General features: G+C 35.0%; 1 protein-coding gene across 1 annotated transcript in view; it reads right to left on the bottom strand.

The window, feature by feature from the left end:
• Positions 1-14,336, bottom strand: part of si:ch211-137a8.2 (uncharacterized protein LOC777613 homolog) — a 28,093-nt gene extending 13,757 nt beyond the window's left edge. The window contains exons 1-4 of the mRNA XM_067365849.1: positions 14,115-14,336; positions 3,413-3,690; positions 3,172-3,322; positions 1,590-1,772 (exon numbers count right to left, since the gene is read on the bottom strand). Of these exons, the coding sequence (XP_067221950.1) occupies positions 1,590-1,772; positions 3,172-3,322; positions 3,413-3,669 (591 nt within the window). The 5' untranslated portion in view covers positions 3,670-3,690; positions 14,115-14,336. The remainder of the gene's footprint in view (positions 1-1,589; positions 1,773-3,171; positions 3,323-3,412; positions 3,691-14,114) is intronic.
• Positions 14,337-17,211: the final 2,875 nt, after the last annotated feature.

The following is a 17,211-nucleotide window of genomic DNA, read 5'->3' as shown; positions in this document are numbered from 1 at the left end:
GCAGGGGTCACTGCGGCTGGAAGGACAGAATTATGTAAGCTGAATGCAGGCAGAGCAGAAGGCTGTATGGATAAAGAGTTAATGGGATTAAAAGGGGCAAGAGAGACTTATGCGAGTAGAAAGTAGCAACTAAAACGTCTTTTAAAATCGTGTGCTTTTTATGGTTTTCAGACCCAAAAAACAATGTTTTGAAAACCTAAAAAAATTGTACATTGTAAAAAGTTTAATTTTAATGGTAAAAGATTAAAAATGCTATGTTAAAAAAACCTGTTTATCGTTTAACAGCAAGTTCCCTTATTATAAACGCAGTGAAAAACTATGAAATCTAACAGGAATTTGAATGTATATTACTGTTAAATTTACAGTTTTTGGCAATTAAAGACCAAATCATCTTATAATTTACAGAATTCACTGACACTTCACATTTGATGGTTTTTCATTAAAATAACTCCCTTTTTCTGTTTGTGTTACCATGATGTTTGTGCATGACACTGCACACAAACATTAATATTTACATCAGCTTGTGGAAAAGCTACATTTTATGAGCTTTATCACCTGTGTTTGTGATGGTTGTCAGTGTATGATAAAGGTACAGCAGATTTTAGTACTTCAGTAGGTCGTTATATTACTATTATATCAGTTAAAGGGGACCGATTATCCCCCTTTTCACAAGATGCAATATAAAGTCTCTGGTGTCCCCAGAATGGCTCAGTGAATTTTTTGCTCAAAATACCCCACAGATCATTTATTATAGCTTGTCAAATTTGCCCCTATTTGGGCGTGAACAAAAACATGCCTTTTGTGTGTGTGTGTCCCTTTAAATGCAAATGAGCTGCTGCTCCAAGCCCCCTTTCCAGAAGAGGGCAGAGCTTTGACAGCTCATGCTTCAACAACAACAAAACTGGAGAATCTCACGCAGCCAAAATGTCAGTAACGGTGTTCAGCCTTACCTCTGCCTTATAGTTTGGCATAAAATGATGTGTGCAAAAACATAACACTTTACCGACTTTCTGCGGCACATTTCCTTCATTAATAAAATTCAACCACTGTTTCCTCAGTGGCTCAGGTGGACACTCTTATGTTCATTAGTACATCCAATAACAGAACATTTGTAATGTTTTTTGGCGCAGACTGCTACATCTCTCCAGCAAGGAAACAGAAATGGACTGCTGCAGCTCACTCAGGGCGGTATCTATGCTAATAGGGCAGATCGTCACCAGTCATCGGCGGGGCTTTTACAAAAAGTAGGGGGAAATCTGGAACCGCGCATTTAGAGAGACTGTTCATGATAATGGATTATACAAATTTTACCATTTATTTATTTTTACCATTATAGGCTGTTTGTTTACATACACATCTGTGTTCAAACACCTTATAAAAGTGAATTTTGCATAATAGGTCCCCCAGGTTTGTAACAGTAATTTTAAGTTCAATCAGTAACACCTAAAATGTTGCTACCATATTTTTTTGCAGTAAAGTTCTGGCAGACACAGCTGTCGTTTCATTAACCGCAAACTTCATTTTTTTTTTTTATATTGTGCTTGCTTTAAAAGATGTCACTTTTGAGCAGTTTGAGGGTCTTTTTATACCTTTAACCTGCGGCACACAGTCTCCACCGTGTTACTGAGCTGATCCCAGCGCTGTCCGCAGTCCTTCGTCATTTCTACAAGCCGTGTGCCCATAGTACCTCTAAACAGGTCAACCAGAGTTCGACTCCTCTGGGTCAAGCCGTCCAGCTGGGCTAAACGTATCCTGGCCTCAGCACGCAGGTTCTGGAAGGAGATACAAAAACAACCGGTCTTTGGCTAATAGTGACATCATGCGATTAACTAGCAGGGTAACCTCCTCTAAACTCTAAAATTAACAACCGGAAGGTAAAAAATAAATCCCACCAGTTCTTTGATTAACTAAAGCAGGTTATTTTAAGAAATTTGTGAGAGGAGTTGAGACGGAGGGAGGCGCAATGGTGCTTAAGAGGAGAGCCAAGGAGTTTGATGACCATTTGGTGTCATTTATCTTCACTGGCACAAGTCCCAGGCTTCTAGACAGTCTGAGTAAATGTGCTGTCTGCGCGCGTGTAAGTGTGTCTGTCGTTGATTACACTTTCATTGTAGAAAGCACGGCCAGTATCCACTCAGCAACAGACACCTGTAATGACTAATCGGAGATGGTATTGCACTCATCTTGCACAATAACACAGCAACTAGGTTTTAGGAGTAATTTGTATTTTGACATCTCCGTTTAAGAGTTTTCACCCTCAGATTTAAAATGGTCTGACTTGTGGCTTTAGCTCTACTGTGTTTCTAGGCCTCAATATTTTTAATTTTTTGATAAATTGTTGATAATTTACAATAAATTGATGCTTATCTTTGTGAATTTCATTCTGACATTTTGGATTCTTCTTTTATGACGAGCATGTTATTAATTTCTAGTAAAATTAATTTTGTACTTCTCCCAAAACAAATCTCTGAATGATATATCTGACATCATAATGAAGGGAGAAAAAGAAAAATGATAATAATAATAATAATAAGAATAAGAAGAATAATAATAAGAATAATAAGAATAAGAATAAGAATAAGAATAAGAAGAAGAAATTGGGAAGAGAAATAAAAATATTAATAAAAATACACCACCATTCAAAAGGTTTAGATTGGTAAAATTTTTAAAATGTTTTTAAAAGTGTCCTCCACTATTTATTTGATCCAAAATACAGCAAAAACAGTAATACTGTGAAATATTTTTACAATTTAAAATAACTTTTCTATTTGAATGGATTTTTAATTGTAATTTATTCCTGTGTTGGCGTATAATATATTACATTATATTATATTATATTATATTATATTATATTATATTATATTATATTATATTATATTATATTATATTATATTATATATATTTTATATATATTTTATATATATTTTATATTATATATATTTTATATATATTTTATATAACAACAACAAACCACTTTTAATATAACAACAACAAAAATGCAAGTAACACTTTTTAAAACCATCCAATAAAAATCATATTTTTTAAGAACTTGGCATGCGTTTCATGTCTTTTTTCTTTCTTTTTTTTTTTTTTAAAAACACGCTCTTACCTGTCTTTGACACTAAGATTAAGCATCTAACCGCACATAATCTAGACCAAAAGTCTCATTACCTCATACTTTTGTAACTCCTCTTTTGCCGTAATATAAAGCACATGGCTGGAGTTCGGGGACGCTGCTATTTTCTCAGCAGATCGAAGCCAGTCATCCAAGCAGGAGAGTTCCTTCTTGAATTCATACCACAGCATCCACCTCCTCTCCAGCCTGATGGACCAATAAGAAACAATTAGGTACGACAGTCGGTACAGATCAGTTACACAGACAGGTTTCCAATACACTTGGATGCCTACTCACTTGACGCAGCCCTCAAGAGAGAAGGAAACATCTTGGCTCAAGTCTCCAATGGACGACCACTCATTAGAGAACTCATTCAAATCATCATGTAGCTGAAAGCTTCTCGTGGGAAAGCAGGTCTCAGAGGACTGTAGGTAGAGACCACTTTGGTGGTTCATTTCAACACATGTTTGCATCTCTCCTGTGTTATCACTTCCTCTGGGGCCTACTCTGGTGTTACCATGGTGACTGGCTTTGATTGACATCTCTTCTAACATCCTGGCATCACCAAATGCCACCTGTTTACAAGAACACAAAGGGAGGTCAGTTCATTAGGAACAAACACAGCAGGATGCATAGACATTGTTCTGAGCTCTTGCAGTTATGTATGCATTGTGGGATAAATTCATTTCAATGTATCAAAACAGAGTGGAAATTTCATGTACTTTATGGGTAGTTGACATTAATTTTGGGAAGTATTTTAGGAAGCATTAAAAAAAATATATTGTTGATTGTTGAGAATTGACGCTGCATGGTTGGCTGCCTGTCACAGCAACTTAAGTTTAAATTCATTTTTAAAATTTTTAGTAACTTTTTATTGTTATTGTTTAAGTGACAGATTATCTGTTTATGTGTTTTTGGAACTTAGATTATCATGTTGCGAAGATTTTTTTTCCGTTTTAGCGCTTTTTATTGGCAGTTTTTTTATTTTTAATTATTTAATTTATTTATTTATTTACATAATGTATTTATTGTAGTATGTTGTGCTGCTGTAACAATTGAATTTCCCCTTTGGGGATTAATAAAATCAAATCAATCAATCATAAATAAATAATACTTAAAATCCATTCGTCAATTTTGAAATTAAAATGCATTAAAATGGTGTAAAACATAAATAAGTGGTGACCAAGATTTAAGATATATCTTTTTAAATGAATAAAAATATTGATATAAATAAATTTAAATTAAACAAAATCAAAGAAAAATCATATAATTAATAAACCAAATCCTAATAAAATAAATTACATGAAAACATCAAAAATACAAGTCAAAATAATCATAATCATATACATTCATAAATATGAATATAAAAATATAAATAAGAATAAATTAATGAATTAAAAAAAAAAAAAAGTCATAAAATACATGTTGATTCAACACAAGGTCGGAAGCTTAAGCCAATACAATTCACAGTTGACAAATGAAATGAAGTTATATGCAGAATGTCTACAGTTACATATTTTTTCCTTAAAATCTCTCATCTAAAAAGAATTGCATGTTCATTTACAGTGCATAAACCCACATTTGCAGTATCTGGTTAGAAAAGCTGTGGTTTCTCTGCATGACTGCTGAATTAGAACTTTCAGACACCTCAGACATGGAGAAAAGTCTCCTGTGCTCTGGGGTATAATTTCAGCCATCAAAAACCATAAATCAGTTTTATACCCATTACCCAAAGGAGTTACGACGTTGCCGCCACAGCCCTGGCAGAAAAAAAAAAAAAAAAAAAAAAAGCCAAATAGATTTTCCTCACTCTAATACCTGCATAATGTGGCTGGCAGAGCAAGGTCAGCTATGCCAGGCCATGGCTGCTGTCAATCAAGAGCGATGGTCTCAAAAAGCTCCTTAGGCTGACCTCATGAAAAACACTTTAAAAATGTTCAAGAATAGCTTAAGAGCCTACGTCCGTCTCAAAAGCGGCCTGCATCTGTATTTATGAAGGACTTGCCTTGCGAGTTCACTTGGGGAGAACAGTTCTTTCAAAACTTCAAGCCCAACCAGCAAATAACTCAAAGTTAGATGGGCATAATTTACCTGCAACCTTGCCGCCCACCTCGGCCGCCTCCACCGTAGGTACACACTGACTTCAGACTCAGCCAAAATAACGGCCCTTTCTCAGGGTCTGCTGAGAGTTTGCCCCAGTGGAGGGCATTAAGGCACTGGACTGAGTCTCAAGGCAGTCAGGTTGAAAATCGAAGTCACCGTTATTGCTTTTCTCAACCTGCAGAGAATGTTGTTCTCGCCTGAGGAGTAATGGAGTGCAAACACGACTGCAATCCATACTCTGTTCCTAACCTTTTCAGAAGTGAACAAACTTACAGCAGGCTGCAGGCCATATCCCATCTCATTGGTGAGCTTGTGTCTTGAGGAACAGGTGTGTACGTGTGACACCCAACAGGCGTGCAGTGACACAATGACTAAATGGGATGTTAGGAGTATGATTTCATGCTGATTTTCACCCTGTAGGCCTACAGTACATCCCAGCCCAGCTTAAGTTACATATCATAATGTTCCAACACAAAGACCAAACCATGGAGATTGTCATACAAGCCCAACACGTGGTATTGAGGTATCGCAAGTTCTCACAGGTGTAAATGTAAGATAAACGTGACCGTTTTGACATCCAATCCAGTCACGGACAGCTTGACCATAGTAATCATATACATATAATCCTGCAGGAAAGCCATGGACGAGGATCATGGTAAATTAATATAGACAGCAGGATCAGAAAGCAGCAAGAGACATTCAAGGATGTAAATGACAGGCCGGATTACAGATGCTTAGTCATCCCATTCAGCTAGTGTCGGTGGTTTGGCTAGAAACAGACGAGGCAGGTGCATCTGGGGACCTTTCCATAACACCGCTCGCATTTGAATGAGCTGGAGTTGAATAAACACGCAAACTGCTGTCTGTGAGTGCGACAGAGGACAAAAGGCCCTTACATTTAGGCGAAAGGTGATGCAGGATGAGTCTGCAATGTGGAAGCAAATGAAAAGTAATGATGCATTCAATGCATCAATGACATTCAAATCACTCTCTGGCTTCTTATTCAGGTTTTATAGTCCATTTTTCCAGATCACATGACACCTCTGTACAGGCACAAAACACCCTTACAGAAAATGATCGTCGCTCTGGGGAGAACATCATTTTTCTTTCTTAACGGCGGATAAAGCGGAGCTTGTCTCCTTGTCGCTGAATAAACCTCACGGCAAACGGAGGTAATGTTACCCTTTCGGTGGCCAAAGACAATTACTTCCCTCGGTTTATGATAAGCCTGGGAAAGGTCATAACACTCTAAAAGCTCAGACTGTTGCTGTTTTCATGCGAAGCAGTAAACACCCAATCTCTTGCCAAGCTCAGGGCTCGGACTGAATCTCATCCCACACGCTGCCAAGCAAATAGTATAACCGACAATTTCTGCCTACATTCTATTGATTAATTTGAGGTGGAGGACAAAATGGGTTTAACAGCATGTCTAATGACTCCAATCAATCACATCACTGAAAATCTTTATAGTAAATACTAATTAGACTCATGGACCAACATTCCAGATGTAAACTAAATTTCCTACAATACCGAACAATGAACAGTCTACTAATGCGGTTTAATCTAATTCATATCAGTAGTTAAGTTAAGGAAATAATAAAATGCAACTATCACTAAATATCCATTTATTTAAATAAACATCTATATAAAACTAAAAAAAAAAAAAATAATAAAAAAATATTATATTATATTACATTACATTACATTACATTACATTACACACCAAAAGTTTGGACACATTACTATTTTAATGTTTTCAAAAGAAGTCTTTTCTACTCATCAAGCCTGCATTTATTTGATCAAAAATACAGAAAAAAAAAAAAAAAAAAAAAAACAGTAATATTGTAAAATATTACTACAATTTACAATAATGGTTTTCTATTATAATATACTTTAAAATATAATTTATATCTGTGATGCACAGCTGAATTTTCAGCATCATTAAATCCAGTCTTCAGTGCCACATGATCCTTCAGAAATCATTCTATATGCTGCTTAATATTTTTTTATAACGGGATACTTTTTTTTTTTTTTCTTCAGGATTCTTTGATGAATAAAAAGTAAAAAAAAAAAATGCAGCATTTGTTTAAATGAAATCTTTTGTAACAATATACACTACCGTTTAAAAGTTTGTGGTCAGTTTTTTTTTTTTCGGAAGAAATTTATACTTTTTTCAGCAAGGATGTGTTAAATTGATAAAAAGTGATAGAAATATTTTCTAAAAATATAAATCTTTACTATTTTGAATAAATGCTTTTCTTTTTGACTATTTATTAATCAAGGAATCCTGAAAAAAGTATCACAGGTTCCAAAAAATATTAGGCAACACAACTGTTTCCAACTTTGATAATAACGGAGTATCAAATCAGCATATTAGAATGATTTCTGAAGGATCATGTGACACTGAAGACTGGAGTAATGATGCTGAAAATTCAGCTTTGCATCTCAGAAAAAAAATTCTATTTTAAAGTATATTAAAATAGAAAACCATTATTTTAAATTGTAATAATATTTCACAATATTACCGTTTTTTCTGTATTTTTGATCAAATAAATGCAGGCTTGATGAGCATAAGAGACTTCTTTCAAAAACATTAAAAATAGTAATGTTTCCAAACTTATAACAATAAAGCATGTTAAAAACACTACATAGACATATGAGCAACATTAAAAACTTGCTTTTCACCACAGGGGGACTTTAAGACAAACCAGGCACATATTCAGTCAACACCATTGCCGAGTATTTTCTCCTTAAAACTGCAGTAAACCAAAGATCGTCTCAAGTGCAGTTTGAAATCACTCCATTTCCTATCGTCACAAACATGTAACCAATCCAGTCAACATGATTTTCCTATCATGCTTTTTTTTTTTTTTTTTAATGCTTGAAGAACAATTACAAAGAAAAAAATGCCAGGGTTAAAGATACAAAAATATAAAATACAATATCAACCAAACGAAAAAGTAAACTAAATAAACCAAACAAACAATAAGAGGCTTTGATATTTCACAAAATCTCAAATGTATCAAATAAATTAATGGTTTTAACAGATTTTATGTTTGTACTGTCCTTAATAGAACTTTCTAATTATTTCAATACCACAGAAAGAGGTTTCTGTTTACTAAATTTACACCCAAGAATATGAAACTAATATAAATCACAAGATTAATAACATGCGCCCCATTTTCCAGACTCTTTTCATAATTGAAAAACCAAATATTAAAAGGATAACAAAAGAATATTGCATAATTTGCCAAATAAATTTAGAAACCTCCCAACACAACCTCCTTGTATGGGTATATAGACCTATTTTAGGTTTGCAAACAGTGATGACGCTTTCAAATTCTGACTTGCATTCTGACTTTTTTCCTCACAAATCCAAGTTTATATCTCACAATTCTTAGAAGGAAAAACAGAATTATAAAGTCCGAACTGGGAGATATAAACATTCAAATGCAAGAAAAAAAGTCAGAATAGTGAGATAAAAATGTTATACGTTTAAAAGTATGTAAATGTAAAATGTTATAGGGTTTTTTTTTTTTTTTAAAGATTTATTTTTTGCGTTTTTGCCTTTATTATGACAGGACAGTGATTAGACAGGAAGCGAAGTGGGAGAGAGAGAGAGGGGGACGGGACACTTGCAGTCTGTATAATTCATACAGTAAGAAACGATGGTAACTTTAACCACATTTAATCGTACATTAGCAACATGCTAACGAAACTTTTAGAAAGAATTTACAAATATCACTAAAAATATCATGATATCATGGATCATGTCAGTTATTATTGCTCCATCTGCCATTTTTCGCTATTGCTCTTGCTTGCTTACCTAGTCTGATGATTCAGCTGTGCACAAATCCAGACGTTACTGGCTGCCCTTGTCTAATGCCTTGAACATGAGCTGGCATATGCAAATATTGGGGGCGTACATATTAATGATCCCGACTGTTATGTAAGAGTCGGTGTTATGTTGAGATTCGCCTGTTCGTTGGAGGTCTTTTAAACAAATGAGATTTACATAAGGAGGAGGAAACAATGGTGTTTGAGACTCACTGTATGTCATTTCCATGTACTGAACTCTTGTTATTTAATTATGCCAAGATAAATTTAATTTTTAATTCTAGGGCACCTTTAAGAAAAGACAGGAAAAACAAGTACATACAGCAGGTGAATTATGTATATGATGTATATTACAATGTTATGTTGCATTTCTCAACTGACTTTCTATTATGTTAAATGAGTTTCTAAGGATTCAGATTTTTTAAAGGCAGCCGTCTCTGAATGGGAACATGGTTTGTGTAACTTTAGCAACACATTATTAGCAGTTTGATAACGTAGTATAAGCTACCTATTACCAATATCAATATAAAAAAACTCATATATAACAGATTTAAAATAAGTTAACAACAAATGCAAAAATGCATCTTTTGCACTTGATAAATTTGGCAAAAATTGAAAAATTCCTATTCAGCTTTTTTCAGGTTAACAATTTTGCATATTTAGCCTATGCACTTGCATGCTAAAGTATTTTTTATTATTAAATTTAGGTTTTAAAGACATCTGGAACAGTGTCAGGCCACCACTTGATGTCCAATGTAAAATCTTCAAGCAAACCAGTGGTTTACATGATGAACACAACAACCCTGCTCAATTTTAACACCATTTGCTCAAAATTACAACAGTCTAAAATAGCTCTGCTTGATTGAGCCAACCTGTTAAAAAAAAAAATTATTTTTAATCAAAAACGTGTGCACACACTTCCAGTGAGGTGACAGCGTTCCACCCACTCCCGTCTGTGCCGTCCCATGGAGGCGGTCTGAGGGACATCTGCGTTTCCGGTAATGGGTGCTCATGAAGACGGAGGAGATAAGGACCCTGGTGCCTCCCACACCCCTTGAGTTCGAACCCTCTGTTCTCCCTCCCCATCCTCACAGAAACTGCAGAGACTGCACTCATTGTCTCTTTGGTGCCACAGGCCCAAATTGCAAACAAACAGGCCTTTCTCAGCACCCGGATAGGGAGAAGAGGCCAGTGCCAAGACACCTGATCTGATCTGATCCACTACACACACACAAAGCAAGAGATGAACCCGGCCCCCCCCTCCTCTCATCGGGCCCCTCAGAAACCAATCTGTGCAGAGGGCAAAAGAGCATTGGTACAGCAAACTCACTCGGGGTCCTGTGAATTACAGTTCATTACATCTAATTTGCTATTAAACAGAAAATGTGTCTCGATTCAAGTCCAACCGTGCCCTTAATTCTCTTAAGAGCTGAATGCTCTCCGAGAAATTGTTAGTATGTGATTCAAGTAGCTAGATCAGCCTTCAAATCCAATCCAGGCTTCTTCTAATCCCATTTACAGCACTCGCAATCTGGTGAGAGTTCTCAAACAGCATCCTCTTGGAATTGCCTCCATTTCCCATGCTTAAGACAACATGATTCCAAAAACAACAGATGACAAAGATCTGCTGCTTTGTGACAATATCAAAGGTATAACGAGGACATCATCCATTAATTGCAGAATGTAGCCAAAGGCAAGCTACTCCAAAAAGCACTCTTGTTAAGATGATGAATTTTGCTGCTCCACATGAATGCGTCATTGCTAGAGATGTAAAATGATTGTTCTCTCAGCTGTGATTCCCCAGCTAGCAGACGTCTGACAGGTGTTGTGCTCAGGGAGAATAACACAGACTCATTCACCTGACGATTGAGGATTCATTCAAGGACAGCCAGTCAGTTTTACACAGCAGAATGTCTGTTTGCCACATCACTGTTGTAGCCTGAAGCAAGGTCATTCTCTCAAGAGAAAGATAGACATAATGTGCCTCTCTAACCAATTTAAATGGAAGAGAAAAAAAAATATAAAAAGAACGAATAAATGACCATTACACACACACATCAAAAGTTTGGAAACATTACTATTTTTAAAGGTTTTTGGAAGAAGTCTCTTATGCTTGTTAAGCCTGCATTTATTTGATTAAAAACACAGGGGAAAAAAAACTAATATTGTGAAATATTATAAATTAAAAAGAATGGTTTTCTATTTTAATATTACGGAAGAGGATTAGGGCCAAGCAATTATAAAAAAAAATAAAACCATCTCGAGATTAAAGTTGTTAAATTTCGGGAAAAAAGTTGAGATAAAAATGTAGAGAATAAACTCGTTACATTTTGAGAAAAAAGTTGAGATAAAATGTTGAGAATAAAGTCGTTAAATTATGAGAAAAATGTTAAATTGAGAAAAAAATTCTAGATAAAATGTTGAGAATAAAGTAATTAAATTAACAAATTTATTCTCGTAATTTAACGAGCTTATTCTCAACATTATATTTCGCCTTTTTTTTTTGAAATGTAACAACTTTAATCTTGAGATGGTTTCATTTTTTTATTATTGCTTGGCCCTAATCCTCTTCCGTATAATATACTTTAAAATATCATTTATTTCTGTGACGCAAAGCTGAATTTTCAGCATCATTACTCCAGTCTTCAGTGTCACATGATCCTTCACAAATCGTTCTAATTTGATGATTTATAAAATAATTTTTTCAAATCAATTATCAAATCAATTATTTTTTCTTTCTTTTTTTGAAGGAAATTAATACTTTTTCAGCAAGGATGTGTTAAATTGATAAAAAGTGAGAGATTTTTTAAAAGAAAAGATTTTGATTTTGAATAAATGCTGTTCTTTTTAAAAATTGTATTCATCAATAAATCCTGAAAAAAATATTAAGCAGCACAACCATTTCCAACACTGATAACTGAGTATCAAAATCAGCATATTAGAATGATTTGTGAAGGATCATGTGACCCTGAAGACTGAACTAATGATGCTGAAAATTCAGCTTTGCATCACAGGAATAAAATTATATTTTAAAGTATATAAAAACAGAAAACCATTATTCTAAATTGTAATAATATTTCACAATATTACCGTTTTTTCCCTGTATTTTTGATCAAATAAAATGCAGGTTTAATGAGCATAAGAGACTTCTTTCAAAAACATTAAAAATAGTAATGTGTTCAAACTTTAGACCGGTACGGTGTCTGAGATATATAATCAGTTTACTTGCAAACACTAAAAATATGCATATAAAACCAAAGCTAAGTATAAAGTACGTATAAAGTCAAAGCTAAACTAAATCACAGATCACCTTCGTCCTTCTCTGCTTTCATTATCTGTACATGCCAGTATACAAAACTGTCATTCATCCTCGTGTTGGTGAAAACCGATTCCTGGTTTTCAAACAAAGCTCTTCTCAGGGGGCATCTGCAGTTTCAGCAACGAAACTGGCCAGTAACAACAGTGAGGAGAAAGCTCTTTTTTTCCAAAATAAAGTCTAACAATGAAAGCCAGTAGCAGCATTAGACTGAATGGCCAATTACTACCGATGCATGACGCCATTCATCATTAAACTCAGCATGGTGTCATTCTGGCAAAGAAGTGTGTTTTGTTGAATGCATATACCCTGGCTTGAAATATAATGGGTCAGGGAGGGGATTTTTAAAAAGAAAAGACAAAGCAGGAAGCCCTCTTTTGCCCTTTTAAACCATATACTCTTCAAGTAAAATCACTTCTGGGGTCTGCATAGAGCAGGAAGCCAGAACAGTAACCAAAGAAAAGGACATGTACAAGCAGGATAACTTTATTCTCTGTGCTCACAGCACTTTTTCCTAAACCCTGGTTTGTTGGGCCTCATAATCAAATCACTGGGTTTAGGTCTACATTTGAAAAATATACTACAGTAATCGTTAACATCAAATTAGAGGGTATATTGACTGCAAATCAGTTAATTGCTTTAAAGGGCTCACTGGAAGGCCCCTGGAAGACTGAGATAAGAGCAAGATGTCTAGAAAAATAAAACACTAATTCAAGTTCATCAGTCTTGAAAGAGCTTGTACGCAGTTGTTAGTTTCACAATCAGCTGTCTGAACATGAATTATTCAACATTTTTCATGTCATTCTGATCGTGAGGTCATGAGTGTAACCAGTGTGAAGTTTTTCTAACCACAGAGGACACTGTAAATAACATTCTTGCGCTAATGATGGCGACAACTGAGAGATCCATGATGTTGAATAGATAGTTGATAAGATATTTTGAAGAATGTTTGTAACCAAGCAAATTTCGCCCCCCCATTGACTACCAGAGTAGGGGGAAAATACTATGGTAGTCAATGGGGAGCCGAGATCTCCTTGGTTACAAAACATTCTTCAAAATATCTTCCTTTGTGTTCAGCAGAACAAAGAAATGTATACAAGTTTGGAACAACTTGAGGGGAAGTAAATGACAGAATTTTCATTTTTGGGTGAACTATCCCTTTAAAGGAGGTTGTATGATGGATTATGGTTGAAAATGTTATTTAAGCCCAATATAATTAATTAGATAAACAACAAAAGATCTTTGACCCAGAATACAGGCCCAGTTTAAACTACAAGAGGCATTAGATGTCATTGCGGGAATAATCAATGGGCACTGAGTATCACATTCAGCAGTAGTCTTGTAACCTGATGGCCTGGTGTTGTCACCCAACTGGTGATTCATGCATACCATTCCACAACAACAGAAACACATTTAAATACTTTGCAAACAATGGCTTCTATAGAGGCAAAACACTTAAACACTCCCTTTGCACACTGTCACGTGCTTAATTACCATTTGGTACATCTCCCAAAAAGTTTGTCACTGTGTTTACATCCTATTACAAGTAATATTTAAAGAGAATTCGTTTTATTAACAATATATATTATACATATTATATATAAACATTAAATGTATAACTACGCTGATGATGAAATGCACGTGCTAAACGCAGTAAGCACGTTAACATTGTAAGCGATAAAACGGGCTTAAAAATGCAATACAAATGGGGGAAGTTTGTATTTTATTCTTCTTAACACTTACGTGCACACCTGTCCTAACTCCAGCTTCCAGCTTTTTCCTTCAGGGAATCCCTCGGGGTTTCAGGAATCATACATGAGCAAAAGTTTTTATCCTCAGGGAGAAAATTCTTCTCATCAGCTTTGAAATGCCAGGTATGCTTTACTAACACACATCAAACAAGAATCAACGCTAAGTTATGTTATGCGATAAAGAGAAACTCTGTTGCAGGTCACTTAACACAGCCGTCAGTCTTTTGAGTTGTACTTGTAAGCAAATTGAACTGTCACCTGACACAGGTGAGACGAAGCCACGCCCCCGAGCAGTTCGCCCGCCCCTCCTACTCACCTTTAGAACTCTGCATGCGTGACTTCAAGCACGGATATTTACGGAAATAAAATTATATATTGTTATTTTTGTAGGAATAGAAAAGGTGAAAAAGAGAAAAGAAACGATTATAAATTAAAATACACAACAAGAAAAAAATGCTAAATAAAGTAGGCCTATATTTAAAAAAAAAAAAAAATTGTTTACATATATTGAAGACATACAGTACAGTCCAAAAGTTTGGAACCACTAAGATTTTTAATGTTTTTAAAAGAAGTTTCGTCTGCTCACCAAGGCTACGTTTATTTAATTAAAAATACAGTAAAAAACAGTAATATTGTGAAATATTATTACAATTTAAAATAACTGTGTACTATTTAAATATATTTGACAAAGTAATTTATTCCTGTGATGCAAAGCTGAATTTTCAGCATCGTTACTCCAGTCTTCAGTGTCACATGATCCTTCAGAAATCATTCTAATATGCTGATTTGCTGCTCAATAAACATTTATGATTATTTTCAATGTTGAAAACAGTTGTGTACTTTTTTTTTCAGGATTCCTTGATGAATAGAAAGTTCAAAAGAACAGCATTTATCTGAAATACAAAGCTTCTGTAGCATTATACACTACCGTTCAAAAGTTTAGGGTCAGTAAGAATTTTTATTTTTTTGAAAAGAAATTAAAGAAATGAATACTTTTATTCAGCAAGGATGCATTAAATCAATCAAAAGTGGCAGTAAAGACATTTATAATGTTACAAAAGATTAGATTTCAGATAAACACTGTTCTTTTGAACTTTCTATTCATCAAATAATCCTAAAAAAAATATTGTACACAAATACTTTGTACAATTGTACACATTAAATGTTTCTTGTGCAGCAGATCAGCATATTAGAATGATTTCTGAAGGATCATGTGACACTGAATACTGGAGTAATGATGCTGAAAATTCAGCTTTGTATCACAGGAATAAATTACTTTGTGAAATATATTCAAATAGAAAACAGTTATTTTAAATTGTAATAATATTTCACAATATTACTGTTTTTTACTGTATTTTTAATTAAATAAACGTAGCCTTGGTGAGCAGACGAAACTTCTTTTAAAAACATTAAAAATCTTAGTGGTTCCAAACTTTTGGACTGTACTGTATGTGCATTTATCTCTGCTGTCATATTATCTTGTAAATTAGCTGCCATGTCACTCAGGAACATTTCATTAATGTCTTGTACTTATAACACATATAGATAGACATGTAAGCAGAACAGAGGCCTGTAAATAGTTTTTAATGATACAAAAGAGGCCATAAAATCATCAGTATTTTTGTTTTCTGAAATTTTTTTCTAAAGCGTTATAGGGTGAATACTAGGAATTTCTGTTGTTCATATACATCAAATTATTTTATAAAGTGTGTTTCTTTCAATAAGCTGCTCAATACATACTGACTAGGAAGCTGCAGCATAAATATATGTAGTATTGGAAGGATGGATTAGCTCACTGTATATTAATAGACAGATCTCCCATAGGAGCTCCTTTGTTGATTACGGGGAGACAAAGAAAAAGGTCCCATAAGGGGCCAGTGCAGTCTCTGCTGTCTGACAACTGCTAGATATGAACTTGGCAGGACACCATTTAGCCCCCTCGAAGAGCATGTGTGAGCAGACGGTGCTAATACACCAGGGTAGACCAATCCGGCGGCCAACCTTCACTCATGTACCCTGTGTTCACTCATGCAGTCACCATTTGTCTCTTTTCTCACCCAGTAAGGAGGTACTACATCTCCTGCATATGTTCATAACTCTGAGTGGGGAGGGGTCCAGTGATTCACCACTCACGTCAGAATGAATCGCTCACTCTGCTAATTATGAATAAAAGACAGTGTAATTATGCAGTGGAGTGCATTTACTAAGAGAAGCATGAGCAGAAAACAATAGAGATGTGTCCATTGAGTCTGAGAGGTGAAAAGGTCATTCTACACCAAGAACAAGGATTTAAAGGGACAATTCATCGCAAAATATACTTACCATCATCTTGTCGTTCCAAACCTACATGTACAGAAGATATTTAATCAGTGGGGTCCAAAACAACATTGGCTTATTGTACAGACAAAAAGGGCATTTTTTCAAAATATCTTCGTTTGTGCTCCACAGAATAAAGACAGATAAACTAACAAATCCACCTATGCATATTGGCTTTCATAGCCTTTTTACAATTACATATTAATATTCATCTTCGGTTGTGTTCAAATGTTTGCTGTTTTTCTACAGACAGCAGCATCAGCCGTATAAACAGAAAGCAAGACACAATTATGTCCGCATAAATTAACTTCATTCTTCCAATGAATCATTCAATGTTATTGTAATCATGTAATGTCGTCATCCTGATGCAAGTCTTCTAATAGAATGTCTCCCTCTTCTGGTTGTTCCGTGAACTGTTTAACACATTCATCGTCATCCTTTGATCTCGGGCTTTGTCAGTATCTTCCTTTCATTGCAGTACTGTAAACCTCAAAGCGTGTCAAATGAGTGTGCTAATATAAGATGTCTTCTTTGGAGGGGTTTCAAAGGACACCAGAGGCTTTGCTCGCATTTGTTAGCTCACGAGCCAAAACAGACGAAATTAGGTCATCACCACTGTGTTTCAACCAGCAAAGAAACGCGCAGGAAATCAGCATTCTTAAAATTCTCATGTCTTCGAAGCCCCCACCGTCACAAGAAGAGGCTGTGTTGTCTGAATCTTGTCTTGGGTGTTAAACATTGTAGCTTAGCTCTCTCTAGAGCGGTTCTCGTGT

This window comes from Chanodichthys erythropterus, chromosome 17, assembly GCF_024489055.1.
Source record: "Chanodichthys erythropterus isolate Z2021 chromosome 17, ASM2448905v1, whole genome shotgun sequence".
Classification (NCBI taxonomy): domain Eukaryota; kingdom Metazoa; phylum Chordata; class Actinopteri; order Cypriniformes; family Xenocyprididae; genus Chanodichthys; species Chanodichthys erythropterus.
This window is presented reverse-complemented; position numbering and strand designations above follow the sequence as displayed.